At 35.4% G+C, this 18,817-nt stretch overlaps 1 protein-coding gene across 1 annotated transcript in view; it reads right to left on the reverse strand.

Moving 5' to 3' along the window:
* The window catches only part of LOC131929273 (ETV5-related protein Ets96B), a 55,289-nt gene that overhangs the window by 24,063 nt on the left and 12,409 nt on the right, over nt 1-18,817 (reverse strand). The window contains exons 2-3 of the mRNA XM_059285347.1: nt 9,122-9,279; nt 6,555-7,005 (exon numbers count right to left, since the gene is read on the reverse strand). Coding sequence (XP_059141330.1) covers nt 6,555-7,005; nt 9,122-9,214 — 544 coding nt within the window. The 5' untranslated portion in view covers nt 9,215-9,279. The remainder of the gene's footprint in view (nt 1-6,554; nt 7,006-9,121; nt 9,280-18,817) is intronic.

Consider the following 18,817-nt stretch of genomic DNA (forward strand, 5'->3'; position numbering starts at 1 on the left):
AGGCCCGGCATTATCTTCACACTTGCCACGTCTTATCATAATCTACCATTGAGGTGGTTTGTGCTGGTCTATACGTTCACCGCGTTGACTTAGAGACCAAGGAACACCTTTATCTGAGTCTACACGATGTAGAAGCGAATGCTGCAGCGTCAACCCCCCTCCTCGCATTAATGACAACATATACAAGCAGGAGGCCGTCAAACCAAACGAGGCCCTCTCTCGTGACTTAACACCAACGGGCAACCTATTTAAAAAAAGACAGCTAAAGTAACACATCAATACGGGTGATGTGTAGTTGGCTTACTTTCCCCAGACAAAGATGTTTAGCAGTGAGATCGATGATGAATCAATCACCTCTCGCAACCCTTTGATATTTATTATCTCATTAGCCGATACATATTGCATGCACATCCCTTGAGCCACCACCCCTCGCGAAAAAAAAAATACACATAACAACCCAGTCCTGTGCAATGTGCTTTACATAAAAAAAAAATTAAGTTGCCTTACACACGGGGGGGGGGGGGGGGGGGGTGTGGTGTTAAAAAGATAAGCAAGACTAGCAAGCAAAGCTAACAAGAAAAAGAGGTCAAAGTAGACACACATCACTCTATAAATAGTTGTACTATATTTAAAGTCCAATATGTGGTACAGCCCAGTGGCGTAGCCAGGATCGTCTCAAGGGGGGGAGGGGTTCCAATTTTTACCCGGGGACAAACTTTCGATTTGCAACCCCCCCCTCAAACTTTCGATTTGCACCCCCCCCCCCCTCAAACTTTCGATTTGCACCCCCCCCCTCAAACTTTCGATTTGCACCCACCCTCATACTTTTTATATATACCGAGAGGTCTATGGGGGGGGGTTATGACCCCCCCTAACCCCCCCCCTGCCTACGCCACTGGTACAGCCATATAAGTCTGCACTATAAAAAGACACTTGAAATATTATTTAAAAAAAAAAAAACCAGCCCCACACAATTTGCTTTCAATAAAACACACGCAAATTCAATACCGTAGTAAATGTGCTGTTGAAATTCAAAATGTAACTGACATAGTGGGTGAGTGTTGAGAGAAATTTTTAAAAAAAGTTATTAACTAGATCTTAAGATAATTTAGTATCTGTAGCAGTTGACACATGAAACAAGTTATAAGTTAACAGAAAGTCATCATCAATTGAAGCAACAGTTCAACAGTTCATGTTTAAAACTAGACAATGTAAAATTCTGTTAAATAAATGTACGTAGCTTATGTAAAGAAAAAAAAATCTAAAACAGTATATCGTAAGAATGATTTCTTTGATTCCCGTGATAAAAAAAAAAAAAACAACCCCAGCAGCACTGGTTATGAGACAGGGATAAAATTGTAACAAGTTCAGCCAACAACCTACCTTCTGTCAACCAGAAAGAGAATTGTTAATGTGTTGGGCTAGAGCAAAACTCATTTTTCTGTTTCAAAAAAAAAACATGACAGAATTATGTAGCTGGAGATTATTACACGGCTCAGTGTATCCTGTGACAAATTGGTGTTGGCATATGTCTTCATGCAATGGCGGGACTCACTTTATTAACAGTAGTTATTATTAGTAACATCTGCGTACGTCGGTTACTCAGGCTAACCAAAATAGCTCTCTTTGTTCTCTAAACTACGCTAAGTTAAACATAACATAACTCATTATACATTTATTTAAAATCAATTAAAAAAATAAAACCGACGCCGTATTTCGAGTAAAAAGAAAATCATAGACCGCGCTTGGAGAACACACATAAATGGGAGTTAATACAAATAATTGTCACCGAGGAATGATTGCTTCCCTTGATAGCTGACATTAACGATAACTCAAGAAATGAATTCTCTTAATTTCTTCTCGGTTACTTCCCATGTAAAATGTTTAAAAAATGCATTTGTTTTATAAAATCCAGTTACTTCCCTTAATTTGGAGGTGATGCATTTTTCATGGCTATTAAAAGCAAATTATAAAAGGAAATTAGAGAGTTAGAAACTTTAAGTCAAGTTGCTTTAATAAATAAAGAAGCATAACTTTTATTATGTGCATTTCATCAGAACAGGCAATTTCTTACTATGCTGTGTATAACAATTAACACATGTCATGACAAATGCCCCTGAAGGAATGGCGCCATTTCATAAAAGAAATGCCAATTTCTATTCCCACCACAATATGTGTATTTGTTGTTCTAGTCAAGAAAAGTATATCGTTTTAAACATCTTTTATTTGTTCTAAAAATCAAAACATTTGTTCAAATAATGTTTTATGGTAATTAGTAGCTGCAAAGTTTCAATTACAATTTTGTTGCATGAAAAAAAGATAAATATATTCTCGTATTCAGTTGTAGAGACAATAAATCCTTTGAGTAATTATAATTAGGGTATGCCACTCTGCTAGTTAATTTAAATTTGTTAAAAATGAGTTTTGGCACTTGTACTGATTGTAAGAAATTTTTTCATATTGTTTAGCTAAAAAAAAACAGATAAATAGGCCAAGCAGTGTAGAAGAATCCAACTTCATGAACATTAACTAACAATAAAGATGTTTTGTTTATAAACTGGAACCATAGTGATAGTGAAAGACTTAAAAGACAAAATAACTATAAAAGATTATCATGTCAAGAGAAAGTAACAGTAACAGGGTAGTTTTAAGTCATCTGTTGTTACAAATGTTCTATTTTGTGAGAAAACGTAACAATATTTATTTTTCAACTTATTTGCTCTAATGACAACACAAGCTAAGCAATTGTAAAGTAATATTAACATAAATCTAGTTTAAATTTGTAAAAAAAAGGGGAAACATCTAATTGTAAAGTAAATAATAAGCAAATATGATATCTAAGAATACACTTAAAAGTTAAAATAATTAGCATTAGACAAGTTAAAAATTCTTAATAGTTAAGAAATATAGAGAGGAAACAAGGGGAAGCATATTACTGTTTTGGCCACATTTTAACATTTGCATTTGTCTCTTAGGTACAATTTTAAATTTTGTAAGCCTAAATTAATATGACTAATGAATACAATTTTTACAATGCTAAATAACAACTAGCAAAGATTATATAATATAATCAAAACTCTTATGCTTAATAACAAAATTGCTTAAAGCGTTAATGTATAAGCCTATAGCTTAGGCCTAGGCTATAGAATTCAAAATTATATACCTTCAGTCCTAAATAATAGGCTTACACTGGAACGGAAAGGCTTATTAGAAATCAATTCAATTAAATTAGGCTAATCAATTATAGGGCCTAATAAGTATTATAGGTAAACCCTCTCTTCGGAGAGCCACAATATTAAAATAATCAATTTTAAGAGAAAAATAAAGTAGGCCTAAATAATGTAAACTACACTGCAGACAATTACCTGAATCATTAAACCTATTAATTAACAATTAGGCCTACCTAAATTATGTCTTATTACAACTTAGTGCTAGATCTAGTCTGAGTTTCAAGACTAAATAAGTTCTGAAGTGATCTAGCAAAAAGGAAAGTACTTTTTTTAAAAGTAGCCTATTCCTAGTATTATTAGTCAACTTTATAAAATGTGAGGTGTAGGCCTAAATTTTTGTATTTTAACTATAGTTTTATTAAGATCTAGCTTGTTAAGTTTAATAAAAAGAAAACTAATAGGCCTACAAAGACAAAAGTAAGCAGTAAATCTACTAATCTAGGCCTGCCACAAGCTATCAAAATCAAAGCACAGGCCTAGATCTAAATAATAGGCCATAAACGTGTTAGGGCCTATTTATTCTTTTAAACTAGAGTCTAGATCTAGATCTCTAGATCTAGAAATATAACTAAAAACTTAATTTTACTAAATAAACTAGATCTAGATCTAGAATCTAGATCTATTCTTTACTATCCCAACACTCATGTTTCTAGTCCCATGTCCATGTAATCGTAAGGCTAACTATCGACACTACACATCTAAAATACAGCAAGTAGTTTATTTCTGAAACATTTGTGAACATTTAAATATATGATTAACATACTTAATAGTCTACATAACGGTCGAGAATAGATGAGCAACGGTAACGGACACACAGGAAATAGTGATATTCATCGTTAGTCGACCACTTCCTGGTTTGTTGAGGATCAATGACAATGAGCTACATAGTGGTTGTTATCGGTGAATCGTAAATCTAAATTTCTTAACAGACAAACATATATTATTGTAAGACGAATCGAAAGAAAAGTAGCCTTACCGGCTTGTATTAACAGTTCAAGACTCATCTGTGGTGAAATAAGCCGTTTCGGGTGACTTACGTTCTCTGCCATGTTCGCTACCTACGGTATTGTTATTTCTAATATTATTCCGCCGTGTAAAGGTGACGAAACCGGAAGCAAACTAGAAAACAGTGTAGTTCATACACGAAGCGCCAGGTAAAGGGTCACTTATTTTTAAGTCGCGTTTTAAATCATACAGAATATTCCAGTTAGCTTCATAATCAACATTGTTTTTGTTAAACAGGCACGATTAAAGAGAATTAACAGTATTCTTCGCGGAAGTGTTAAGTCGAATATCGGAGTGAACTGGCTAGGAGTAACAAGTTCGATCGTGACCTCTAACCTCTGACAACACGTGTGTAGACAGATGGCAAAAATACAAACAATACGGAAGTGGGTTCCTTTATAATTTTCCCTTTGTTGGTGGGGCTCAAATAAATATAGAATATTAAAGAATTAACATATTTCTCTAAAATATTTTAATACTCTTTACTTTATTATTACTTTAATTCAAATGGCACACATAAAATGTGGTTTATTTATTTTAATTAGAACAGGAAACACGTTAGGCATACTCTTAGTCTTAGCAGAACAAAGCCGAGCAAATGAGCCTAGCTAGAGGCTAAAGGCGTACTGTAAAAAGTGTTTTAGCAGACTCGATAATGAGTAAATTAGTTTCAAAGATAGTAAAATAAATAATGTTCTATGAAAGGAAAAGACATTTCTTGAGTTTATATAAAACGGCTACTTGATGTATGCAGTAGATTTTTAACAAAAATAATTATTTACATATTTTAAATCATAAAACGTGTATCGATTAGTGAGTATCGTCTCTAACTGTATACGAACCGTTAGGTTAAGGGATAGAATTAGGGACGAAGTAATGTTTAGGTAATAATATATGTAGGCCTACCAAATGAGTAGGCCTACACAGACAATATACGACTAGTATGAAAAGGCTACTTTGCTATAGGCAGTACAATGTCATTATAGTAGATTCACATTTTCTTTTTACATTTATTAAAACTAGAGTCTAGATCTAACATGAGTGTAGGTGTATGTATCCAATCATCACCAACTAGATAAAAATGACTGAAAGGGCGGTACGTTAAACTAGCTTGTATAAAAAATATATTCTGCATTGTATCACACAAAGAAAATGACAGTTTTTTGTTATTAAACTGGTTGGTCCTACTTAGTGGGCAACACGGCCATCAGAAGTATCGAGTATTTTTTTGTATCGGTGTCAAGCCAGGGACTGAATAAGGGTGAGATTTAGGCTAGGGAAGGAAAAACAGTTAAAATAAAAATAAAATCGTTAAGGCCACGCCGGCGACCACTGTAGTAGGACTACTTTTAATTTACATAACGGCCTATTATTTGATTGCTTATTTAAATATTTTTAAATTTTTTTAGCAGGAATACAACAACACTAGAGCCTTATAAACCATATATAAATATAAGATTAAATGCTAAAAAAAATATTAAAAGTTTATGGATAATTTTAGGAATAATTTCTTCTGTAATTTGGTTCAAGTTAGTAATCTAGGCGAAATAAATTGAATGTCTACCACGTTAGGGAGTTTGAAAATTGTATTAGATCTAGTCTATTAGAAGAAATAGGGCCTAATATAACTTCAACAACGTCAGCTTTTTCTAGCTTCTAAACAAATATTAATATGCATTGAATGAACTACTGATAAATGTTTTGTAAAATATATATATATATATATATATATATATATATATATATATATATATATAAGCAATTGGAAGTTTTATATTGGGGTTTGAAGTTCTGAGTTTTATCTAATAGAAGTTAATAGTTCAAGTCAACAAAGACAACTTAGAGCTAAACAAGCACAATTTATAATATATATATATATATATATATTTCCTTGTTTAGAAATATTGCACTGAATATTTAGTTAAGAACGTTGAATCAGTATTGCCCATAACAAAACTTGATTAGATGTAAACCAGAGTTTACAGAAGATAACTGTGCTCAACACATTTTTCAAACATAGTGAATGCATGACTGCATCTGATTTTTTGAAAGTGAATTTAAGTTAGATATTCTACCCCTGGGTTAGTTATATAATGGGGCAATTTGCAATGTTGAAGAAAAAGAAGAAAAAAAAAACAACTGCCTCCCCCACATACAAGAGGAAATGTGACTCAATGCACCAAGGTTGGAAAAGAAATTGCAACATAATTAGAATACCCCAATCATATTAAGAATATGTTTTAAAATTGCTGTACCCTGTTCATACTTAATAGAATAAAACCTAGTAAATAGAGTAAGATTTAAAAAAAATTGCCTTACCATTGTCATCATCATCATCCATCTCATCACTGCTGCCACTGCTGCTGCTGCCTGATTCATCATCATCATCATCATCACTGCTGCCAGAAGAAGAGTCAGAATCACCATCACTGTTCTCATCATCATTGTCCTCATCAAAATTATTATCCCCTGCATCGTTAACATCCATATTATACACAGTATTTTCCATATAGTCCTCATCAATTATACCCCTACGTCCAGAGAAAAAGTTAATATCCGTGTAACTATGAAATCCAGAATCATCACTTTCTGCCCCTGGGTCTGAGAAGAATTTAGTGTCCAGTGGTGATATGTCCGCAGGCAAGAAGCCGCCTGTCAATTTATCACAATTGATGTCCAATGAATCTGCATCTAAAACGTGAAGTCTTTCACTCAGTAATTCAACAAAGTCTCTGGGTTGAGGTAGGACGATGACGGATGGGTTCGTTTCCTAGAAAAAAAATTCAAAATAGTACATTTAAAAAAAAATAAAAATTTAAAAATAATAAATAACTATAATGCAGGGGATATAACCAGTATTATTGCAAGTAAGTCTGCAGTCCATAAACCACAACTCCGACTTATATATGGAAAAACAAAATACAAGAGTTATTTCCCTTCGTTTACTTCATTATTATCGAGGCAAGATTTTCAATAGAAATATTTCAAACAAGTTTTTTTTCCCCCGATCGATGCTCAATTCTGTATGCCTTTGTTTCCAGAAGTAAAAATAATCGTGAAGCATACCATTGATGTCAGACAACAATTAATAATTTAAAAATCAGCCAATCGATAGAGGTCGGATACAACAATTAATCGATTTTTTACAAACCAAACCAAGAAATTATCCAGTCTCATTAAAATTAATTTTGGGTTTTTTATTTTACGATTGTTTTTTCTTTTTGTGTGTGTGCATAAATGGGGTAACGAAGTATTTTCCTCAACACTCAGACTACAAAGGAAGTGCTGTATTTCAAACAAACATATAAATACAAAGGCCTTAGTTAGAATAGTCAAGATTTAGTGAAGGTAGGGGTATAAAAACATTTACACACACGCACGCACACACATAATACAATAGATGTTTCTTATGAAAACAGACTGTAACGTTTTTATCCATCTAGTAATGTCAGTGTAATAAATTAGCATTATGGATACAGTAGTAGGTCTATAGCATCGAGAAACTTATCTTTGTAAACCTAACTTACTAATGTAATTTACTTTCAGCTGACTGTAATTACTTTAATTCAGACAATTGTGTTCACTGTGGTGAAAGTGCTATGTATAGCATAGGTTCAGAAGTTTAGTCAACGAAAACTCGTTTGAAAAGTTCGTCTATAAATAACTTTTCTGTCGGTGGTTCCCACCCTCAACCACAATCGGGTTCCTTCGCTCAATTTTTTTTCCCTCTACTGAAACAATTACCCCTAGGCAACGTCCCAGACAGCCCCGGGGGAAAAAAAAATCTGGGGAGACGATTGAATGAAACCAGCGACATTGATAGCTCGACCAGATTGGGCGGGCTGGTAATATAAAATTATGGATCAAAATTAGAAGCGAATGGCGAAACTAGTGATTAATATACATACAGGCCTAGAAAATGATGTATCGACCGTTAATATGTTTTGATCAGAGTTTCTTCCAGGCATCCCGAAAATTTTTTACCGCCCCCCCCCCCCCCCCGAACGAAATGAAATTTATATAATTTATATAGAAAATATATACTTCTAACAGTGTCCGCCCCCCCGAAGAAAGTTTACCGCCCCCCCCCCCCCCCCCGAAGATTTCAAGTGCACCCCCGGAGAAAAAAGTCTGGAAGAAACACTGGTTTTGATACCACCACTGATACAGTCTCGAGTGGATTAAACGCATTCTCAAGTGGTTTAAGTTTTACAGGACTAAAAATACGAATATATATTTTTTTACATACACACAAACCACTTGTTTGTCAACGATTGTTTATTGTTGTTTTATATTGAGGTCAAAGTTCAGATTCTATCGTTGGGAGTATTTAAAATATGTCTGTGTTGTTGGACGGAACAATCCCATCCAGTCTAGATTTATGGGTTCTTTAGGCTGGACGGGCCATTTATTTAGGATAGGCCATCTCTTGGTCATTTTTACAGATATTCTCGTATTGAGCTTCGACTAGTCATTAAGCCATTCACGTTTTCTATATAATTTTTTTTTTAAATTTTGTCCCGGGGTGGGGTGGACTTGTTCCTGGGGAGAAGTCTGAAAGAAACTGTTTAGATGGGATATTGGGGGGGGGGGGCGTTCAAGGTGAATAACCAGCTCCTTGTGGACATTTGGATAAAAACTGTGATGACTTATTGCAATTTTCTTTTGATATAAATTGTTAGCGTACATATACGCTGCTTAAAAAAAACCAGCATACCAGATCCTATGATCTAAATATAGAACAAGCATGCAGACCATTTTAACTGGCTGCATGACAAAAAAACCACACAGCACAACACAGCTTGTATATCAAGCTCGTGCTTAAAAGGCCTGGACCATCTTAACAACCAAGTGGCACTTGAGGGAAAGAGCTTCGGTGTACTTACATGCAAGGTGGTGAAGAGAATATCGCAGGTCTGCGGTAGAAAGGGGTCGTCCTTAATGTGGGGCTCCAGCCCCGATTCTTCAAGTACCTCCATGACAGTCGCAGGGAGGGCGTCTAAGTAGGGGGAGTCACTGCGTCTGGCTGAAGGAGTCACTGCGTCTATAGATCAGACAAATGAAAAACACATGATTCAACTGCGTGTACTAAATCCCTTTAATAATATGAGCTGACACAACACAAAACTTACTTAGCCGTGAACGAGTGCGTGTTCTAAAAATAGAAATCGGGAAGTTGAATAGCTGTCTCTGACTAAGGTAACAAAGTATTGGTAAAAATTTGAATATATTGATCTACAACTACAACCTAAATAACTGCTGTGTTGCGTGGAAATGTTAAAAAAAAAAAGCCAAAAAGGGTGCATAACTGTATTATTGTCAGTGTAGATTACAAGAATATCGTCATGCTAATAAAAGCATGCCATAAATTAGATACGCTTTAATTACTTTTGCTTAGAAGTAAAACACCAATATTTAATTTTTAAGAAAGTATTTCTGGTTTATAATTTCTGTTTATCATTTGTGCATGTAGAATAATTGTAATCAAGTAATCAACACGACCACGCCTAATGTAGTGTTACACTAGCTATAACGAAGAACCAAAGGAGCAAACAGCAATAAACACAGGTCTATAAACTTTATGTAATCGATAAGTTATTTTATGGTGGTAATGCGAGTCAGCATCGACACTTAGATACCATCAGCTGACGTTTTACAACGTGGTGTATCTGGGTCGGTGAAATAAGCATCTGAATGTAACGTAATCAAACATCTATGTGGGGATATACAATCAAACAGCTAAATATGTGGGGATATACAATCAAACAGCTAAATATGTGGGGATATACAATCAAACAGCTAAATATGTGGGGATATACAATCAAACATCTATGTGGGGATATACAATCAAACATCTATGTGGGGGTATACATTGAAACAGCTAAATATGTTGGGCTACACAATCAAACATCTATGTGGGGATATACATTGAAACAGCTAAATATGTGGGGCTCTACAATCAAACATCTAACTATGTAGGCCTATACAATCAAACATCTAATATGTAGACCTATACAATCAAAAATGTGTATATGTAGGCCTATAATATAAAACAATTGTATATGTAGGCCTATACAATCAAACATTTGAATGTGTAGGTCTATACAAGCAAACATCCAAATATGTAGGCCTATACAATCAAACATTTGAATGTGTAGGTCTATACAAGCAAACATCTAATATGTAGACCTATACAATCAAACACTGTATATGTAGGTCTATACTATACAATCAAACATTTGAATGTGTAGGTCTATACAAGCAAACATCCAAATATGTAGGCCTACACAATCAAATATTTGCACATGAGTACAATCGAACTGCTGTTTGTTAAAAGACGGGTCTGCCTCTGGTCACAGAAAGATAAGTTCTTTTATAATGCAGTCTTTTGCTTTACAAACAGCGGAACACGTTTACATTTATATATAACAGCATCCTGAAAATTATTTACCGAATAAGATAAAAACAGCATCCTGTAACCCCTCTCCACCTCATTCCATCACTTAAATGAAATAGGAAGGAGACGAATCAGCAATGCAAATGAATGCAGTATTAAGTCTTAAACTAGAGTGAAAGCTTTGCACATTATATATTTAGTGCATTTACTATACGATTGTAAAGAGAGCTGAACTATAAAATCAATTAACCCGATCGTTAGGAGCTGTGTACGTGTGTATAAATACCAAACTTTAATTTTCACAATGTGGTTTGAGTGTTATTATAAATAAAATAAAAATGTCCGCGATATAACAAGGATTTAATAAAAAATGTTACAGCCACTTGAAAAACCAACACGCTCAGAATACAGTTACACAATTGTGGACAGGCTGAGAACACAGTTACATATTTTGTTAACACGCTCAGAATACAGTTACACACTTTTTAACACGCTCAGAATACAGTTACACACTTGTTAACACGCTCAGAATACAGTTACACACTTGTTAACACGCTCAGAATACAGTTACACACTTGTGAACACGCTCAGAATACAGTTACACACTTGTCAACACGCTAAGAACACAGTTACACATTTGTTAACACGCTGAGAACACAGTTACATATTTTGTTAACACGCCAATAACACTGTTACACATTTGTTTACAGGCTAAGAACACAGTAAAGTAAAGTTTCCCTTTCAAACCTGACGGTCTATGGGGCAAGTGAAGTAGAGTTCACTTGTTTCTGTGACCTCGGCATATGAAGAGATAGTGTGGTCAGCACTATGCCCAGCCGCCTTTACTTTCCCAAACGAGAGTTAGGTACCCATCAGAGATGGGTGGACTCAGGGACGTTCTACTGACTTGTACCCGGATTCGAACTCGAGACTTTCGGGTTAACAGTCCAGCTCTCTACCGCTAGACCACTCCGTCCCATAAGAACACAGTTACACGTTTGTTAACACGATGAGAACACAGTTACATATTTGTGGACAGGCTAAGTTACACATTTGTTAACATTGCCGCAGGTGGAGATGTGTAGAGAAAATTAAATGGGTTCGGTTACATCATTTATTTTTAAAGTTTTCACCAAGAAAGATTATTTCATTACGCTGGGCAGAAATTTTTTTTTTTTTTTAAAAAGTTAGATTTAACAAAATAGCTGTAGTTTTTAATGCGCTCTTGAATAGCCTAGTAATGTGTGGGGCAAACGCCTAATAATTAATAATGTAAAAGACGCACCCTACAGATCAAGGGATGAAATCACTAAATTGTTAATTAGTATTAACAATACTTTAATTAAACACAATTCAATAGGAGCTCCATAATTAATTAGTTCTTATGAAAAATTATGCTAGTGATGCAGTTTTCTTATTTTTTTTAATACTGATGAACCAGAAGTGCCGTGAATAAGATTGTAGTGACCTCCCTTGCCGAAACTTTCAGGGCGCCCATGTTTACAGTATTTTAATCCAACAAGTAGTTAATTAAACAAAATACTATGTCTAACAAGAACCACTCTGGTATGTGAATCCAGCGTATACAGCTAATTTAATTGATACACCATGGCGGAATTCTTCAACGTGTAAGCCTACAAGTGTAACACACTGACCATCCTAACAGCACATTCAATGTGTCGTTTGTGTGACTATGCGACACGTCCCAGATAAAATTGGTGCATACCATTAGAGACCTGACGAGGGTCGTGACAGACGATATAAATTATTGCAGCACACCTACACACATGGGAGTCAGAGTCAAGGGGGATAAGCGTGTCTAAACGCCGAGGAGTCGGAATTTACCATTGCAGTGACGAACACAACTGATGAGCCTAGAGGTCTTAAGTAAAAACATCTCAGTTTTAAAAGCTTTACCTTTCATTTTTATTTTTTATTTTTAATGTGAATGTACCAGATTCAGCTAAAATTCCAATACTAAACACTATTAAATAATACATATTCTTGAATGTTATTAACCCTGTTTCAACAATTTATGTACGGGACATTGATGTTTGTTACGTTTAGCTATATAAAATGCATTTGCATTTAATTAGATTGCCTGAAGAAACATAATTCAGAAAACCAATCTCGCATCACGATTAATATTAATTTATATTAATATAAATAATAGCTAATATTCACATTTGACAAGCAAATAGAACGGAATTAAGTTTTAAATAATTAAGTTCAGATTTTAAAAATCTAATTGAATCTATAACTTGTAGGTCCTATACTATAAGTAAATAAAATTTTAAAAACATATGCTTCGAACATGCAATTTCAATTCCTTTTTTTTCTCTCTTTGCTTCACCTCAGACTTGTAATTTATAATTTTTGGTATGTAGCCTAGATCTACTTGAGACAGAAATACAAAACCTCTTAATTAGCCTAAGACTTCCCATTTATATCAGAATTCGCTTAAAATATTTAAAGGGTATGAAGCTAAAACTGGTTATGCATAATAGTTGCCATAAATAGTAATATACGTATAAGAAAAAAAAGAGATGGGAAGAGAGCTAGAGAGAAGGGCACACTTCAAGAAACCCATTTTGTTTAAATGGGTTAACCTCGAGAGGTTTGAGGTTAAATTTCGTCGTGCTGTGTCAAGCTGTTGAAATGTTATTAACGGTGTTGTGTCCCATTGACTTTGTTACGTCCCTTGATTTTTATGGTGTTATACACCTTGTATGCTATTATTTAAAAAAAAATGCACTAAAATTTAATGTTGGCTATTTATGTATAATGACACATTTACCAAAAATTTATATATTTACCTTAGTAAAAAATGTTTTAAAAGTTTTTACTTATTCCTACTTTAAAAAAAAAATCCTCAGTTAGTCCCTATACACAAAGATCCTACACACAATGATAAAAGCAGAAGTTTAAAATAGACTACACTAGTCAGACGTCATAAAACAAGCGAGTTCAAACACTCCTAACTTTTTAATTACAACCTTTTATCTTGGAGGGGGGGGGGGGGGGGGGGGAAGTGATTCACTATCCAAAGCAGCAGTTAAAAAAAAAGCTGAAATTTCGTTTTATTGTTTTTGTAGAGCGCGTTTTACGCTCTTTACGCTAATCAAATAAACACCAATAAAATGATAAAATTATAAAGAAAAATAATTAAAATAAATAGAATCCACTTGAGATCGGTTTTTGTGATGCCGACATTTCGAATAACTACACACACTATACAGATGAACCTTCTTATAACACGGCTGAGCTTTGCATAACATGAGATCCAAATACCAAAACATTTACTCATAGCTGACCAAATCGTGACATCTTAATTTTGTTATGGGGTTTGTGAGACAGCATAAACACTGACTTCTAAAAATAGCCAACAGCGACGTGACGTGCTACACTTGTGTTGATATCATTAGCTATTTAATCCAACTGGAATGACCTATTTCCCATTTTTGAAAAAAATCAACACACTCTCCGTACAGCACATCATAATTACGTGTGTAATGAAATACTTGACTAGGGCAAGGTGTGTTCGAAGAATGTGTGCGGGGGTGGGGGTGGAGCCAATGGGCTGTTGATATACTGGTGATAACAGTAGCGACTATGGTTCAGTGGCGTGCCTTGGGGTGGAAGTAGCGGGGGGGGGGGGGGGGGGGGACCGATAGGACCATTGTGAAAGTCGTGGTAATGGTAGCAGCCATAGTTCAGTGGCGTGCCTTGGGGTGGAAGTGTCGGGGGGGGGGGGCACCGATGGGCCTAAGGAGACATTAGAGATAACAGTGGGCCGACGCTGACAGTTAAACAGCATTCTTTTACCCCGAGGTTTTTAGTAAGTTTCAAAGCAATTCGTATGACTAGGATGGTCGCGGTGAGGTGATGGGATGGGTGGGGGGGGGGGGGGGGAATGGGGGGGGGGGGGGGGGGGGGGGGGAAACGACTAACGAATACAAAACGACCTCTCCATGTTGAGGTGGAGATGACGAGAATAAAAGTAATCCGTGTTTCATTCTCCAGATACTGCTTGTTATGAATATGATTGTTAAGCCAGTAGAACCAAGAATGGAAAATCTTTGTATGATTAAAAAAAAAATCTCAATTGTTATACAAAACTGTATGCCTCTTATACCAAAAACCAACTACCGCAAACCATTCCCACATGTATAAATGTATAGTTGACACCAAGCACTAGCAATGTCAAGAATCGTGCTTTCACTCGACCTTGACCTTGGTGACAACCTACGGTCACGCGCGTCTCCCAACCGGTTGAGAGCGGCTGACCCCGTCCTGTCCCCCCCCCCCTCTCGAGGCGCGAACAAGTCAAGCGTAAAATGTCACGCTCGTGTTGATGACCACAGTCAGGTACACGACTTGTCCCCCCCCCCCCCCCCCAGCTTATTGTTTTCTATACATCCCTGCTCTTCCGGGGTACTAGGGTGATGGTTACTTGAATAACGCATGAAAGCAAGCTACATAGATCTATATAAACTTATTTCTCTTCAATGACTGAGTTCAGACCTCCTCTCTCTTGAATAACCTAGACAGGAATGCCTTTCACTCTAAAACCCCAGGTAACATTGAACTATCCTCTCTCCTTTATTTCAAAACATCTCTGTCTCTCTCTCTCTCTCGATACTATTACTACAATACAATCATAGCCCTTAGCTATCCAGATTCCGAGCCTTTGTCCACCCCCCCCCCCCACACACACACACCAGATACCATGATCTGCTACTCCCTACACTCACCGTAGTCGTAATGTCCATTTCTACATATTTAAAGACAATCAATCCCCATGAGGCCTGGGCGTATTCGACTAGCTCATAATCAATTTTATTTAGAAAATTACATTCGTTCGATGCTAAACTAAGCTCAGCCTACCAAAATTCTATTTATATAGTGGGCCCTTAAGTCTTTCAAACATATATTTTATATATAGACCAACTCATTTTGATATTTGAAAAATACAAGTTTATATCAGAAAACATTTAGCGTAAATATTTAGTGTATGGTATTCTCTATTAGAACTGCATTTAAATTCGATCTTAGAATTTCTCAGAATCTGTCAAGCCTGAAAAGCCCTTACAATTATATACATGTGGCAATGTTGAATACACGTTGCAGTTGTATATAGATAATACTGAAGAATCCAGAGGCTTTTCTGCTTTGAACCTCATATTTACATTACCGCGAGCTCCTAATCTCATTTCTAAGAAACCAATGTGGACTTTTCTCAGCGTTTCTGATTTCGAAGTTCCCAGATTTGAATATACAGACATGGGGGAACGTAAAAGGAACATGATGACAGCAGATATAGTGTTGTACAGTATGATTTAAGGAACCTTATAACTTGAGCTATAAAAATGAAATCCGTTAACGTATAACTACTATGAATGTATACTTGAAAGAACGGGTAACAATGTTATTATTACAATTATTATCGTCAAAAGTACATTTGTATTTGATATATAAGCTACTGTTGATGAAAATCAAACTGCGTAAAAAATATCACAAGTAAAAATTTGAACCTAAAACGTAAACGATGGAGATTAATGACATGCACACGTGTAACACTAGTGAATCATTCATTCATTTATTTTAGACGTTTCGGAGAAATCCGATTCTAATATTAGCATACCTGTGAGTAGTAGCGACGGTTTTAACCATTGTCACCGGATCACAAACAGACCAAAAAAAAAGTTCGCAAATACGGCACTGGCGGTCTTGAAATATTTCCTAAAAAAATAAAAAATCCGCATCTGTAGTTCTATTTTAAACACACCGTCATCAGAAGTGTAGAAAATGCTCCTCTGTCATTGTTATGATCGCGTTCAAAGAACGGACACAATGCATTTTTTACAACGGGTTGTTTATCACTGGAAAAGTAATTCAATTTTTAAAAAATTTAAGAGATGCTTATGCATTAGGAGTGCCTAAATATTTATCATAGCTGATATAGCCAATAACGATTTGTTTTAAATTCGAAATAAGCAAGGTTGCGATTAGGTTGGGGTGGAGGGGGGGGGGGATTACGTTTAGATTTAATATTCATTGGTGGTGTGCGAAGTATTTTTAAGTGTGCTTATGACTATAAGAATATGCAATTGTGGTTAGATCGATGTTTTCAATTAAAAAAAAAAAGAAAAAAAAAAGGAAAAAAAAGGACTGAATCAATGGCTGAAAAAGGGGAAAGTCAGACAGTCTTAAAATAGAAATATCATTCGGCCTTATATAAATAAAAAAAATAATAACACCGTGTTGTAATCGGCCTGCGATAACCAAAGTCAACACTTGACAATAACAGACACAGACTGGACTGTTTTATTTATAACACGCCACTAGATCTAGTTATCGCGCTCTTATGGGCCGTGCACAGTTACGTTTGGTAAAAAAAAAATAGTGCATGGTGCAGAACCCTTGAATGTCAGTCGTTTTTTCTTTCTTTCTCATGGCTAAAAAAACGTAACTCTATACAAATCTACACCGGTGTGTGTAGGTTTTGATCCCTCTTTATACAAAGGTGTGTATTATTTTAAGCCCCCAACCCCATAATACCTGTACCTCTTCAGTACATTATCCACTATACCTGTATAGGTTACCTACACATATCTATATAGGCTACTTCACATACCTGTTACAGGTTACCTATCAACAACTGTATAGGTTTTCCATTAATGTCAATAAAGTTACCCTTAAAATACATGAATGTCTTAAGCACATAATCCCTTTTACCTGTATAGGTCCTCCCACCACACCAGTATAGGTTACGACCCCCCCCCCCCAATACCTGTATATTCAATCTTGATTGATTGATTGTTCAGTATTAAGAGACCAGCTAGACGCTACCCTTACCCCCCTACCCCCAATACCTGTATATTCAATCATGATTGATTGTTGAGTATTAAGAGACCAGCTAGACGCTACCCTTACTCCCCAATACCTGTATATACAATCATGATTGATTGATTGTTGAGTATTAATAGACCAGTTAGACGCTACCCTTAAACCCCCCCCCCCAAATACCTGTATATTCAATCATGATTGATTGATTGTTGAGTATTAAGAGACCAGCTAGACGCTACCCTTACCCCCTCCCAATACCTGTATATTCAATCATGATTGATTGATTGTGGAGTATTAAGAGACCAGCTAGACGCTACCCTCCAATACCTGTATATTCAATCATGATTGATTGATTGAGTATTAAAAGACCAGCTAGACGCTACCCCCCAATACCTGTATATTCAATCATGATTGATTGATTGAGTATTAAGAGACCAGCCAGACGCTACCCTTAAACCGATCAGAGCCAGACTACAGGGAGGGACAGACAAGAGAAAGAAATAGTATTGAGCTAGGGGGGGGGGGGGGGGGGGAGGGGGGGCTGGCTGGATTACTTTCAACAACTTTCTTTTCCAGTCCGGGTTATCTGTCCTAAAAATACACCAGCAAATAGCGCTACTGTGTCTTGTAGGTTTTGCAAATGTTAAAAATTAGTACCTAGTTCTATTCGTTATATGTGAATCAAGCAGTGATATTAGACTAAATAAAAGTCATGATAAAAATAGAGCACACATTTGTGTGGTTAGAAAAAATGTTTAACAAAGTATACAAATGTATGTAAATGCCTATAACACAGCATTAGATATAGGCCTAGTGTTGATATAATAGTCCTCTCTCTCTCTCTAGGCCTATATATATATATATATATATATATATATATATATATATATATATATATATATATATATATATATATATATATATATATATATATATATATATATATATATATATATATATATATATATAATTATATATAAAATTGTAATTAGGCTTACAGTTATATCAAGTGTTTAGTTTCTTAACTGAAGCTATAGTAAAGCTATATATAACATCAATACATTCATCAATATGGAATGCAGCTTATGTGCTGGTATTTGCATAGTATCCACAACAATTTTACAAACGTATAACACCTAATAATTTTGTAAGTCCTCCGTTTAATACCCCAAACATTGAGTAATACAATTATCTGAGTCTATTTGTACGTATCTATAAACCGTAAGTTATAAGAAAAACATACCTTTATCACTTTTAAAAGGGTTTACTGCGGCTGTATCGAACAGCCGAACACAGGTATCGAACCCCGCTCCAAGTTCAATAACAACACACTGAT

Source organism: Physella acuta, unplaced genomic scaffold (genome assembly GCF_028476545.2).
Source record: "Physella acuta isolate Inbredline_101_S28 unplaced genomic scaffold, ASM2847654v3 ptg001602l, whole genome shotgun sequence".
NCBI lineage: Eukaryota > Metazoa > Mollusca > Gastropoda > Physidae > Physella > Physella acuta.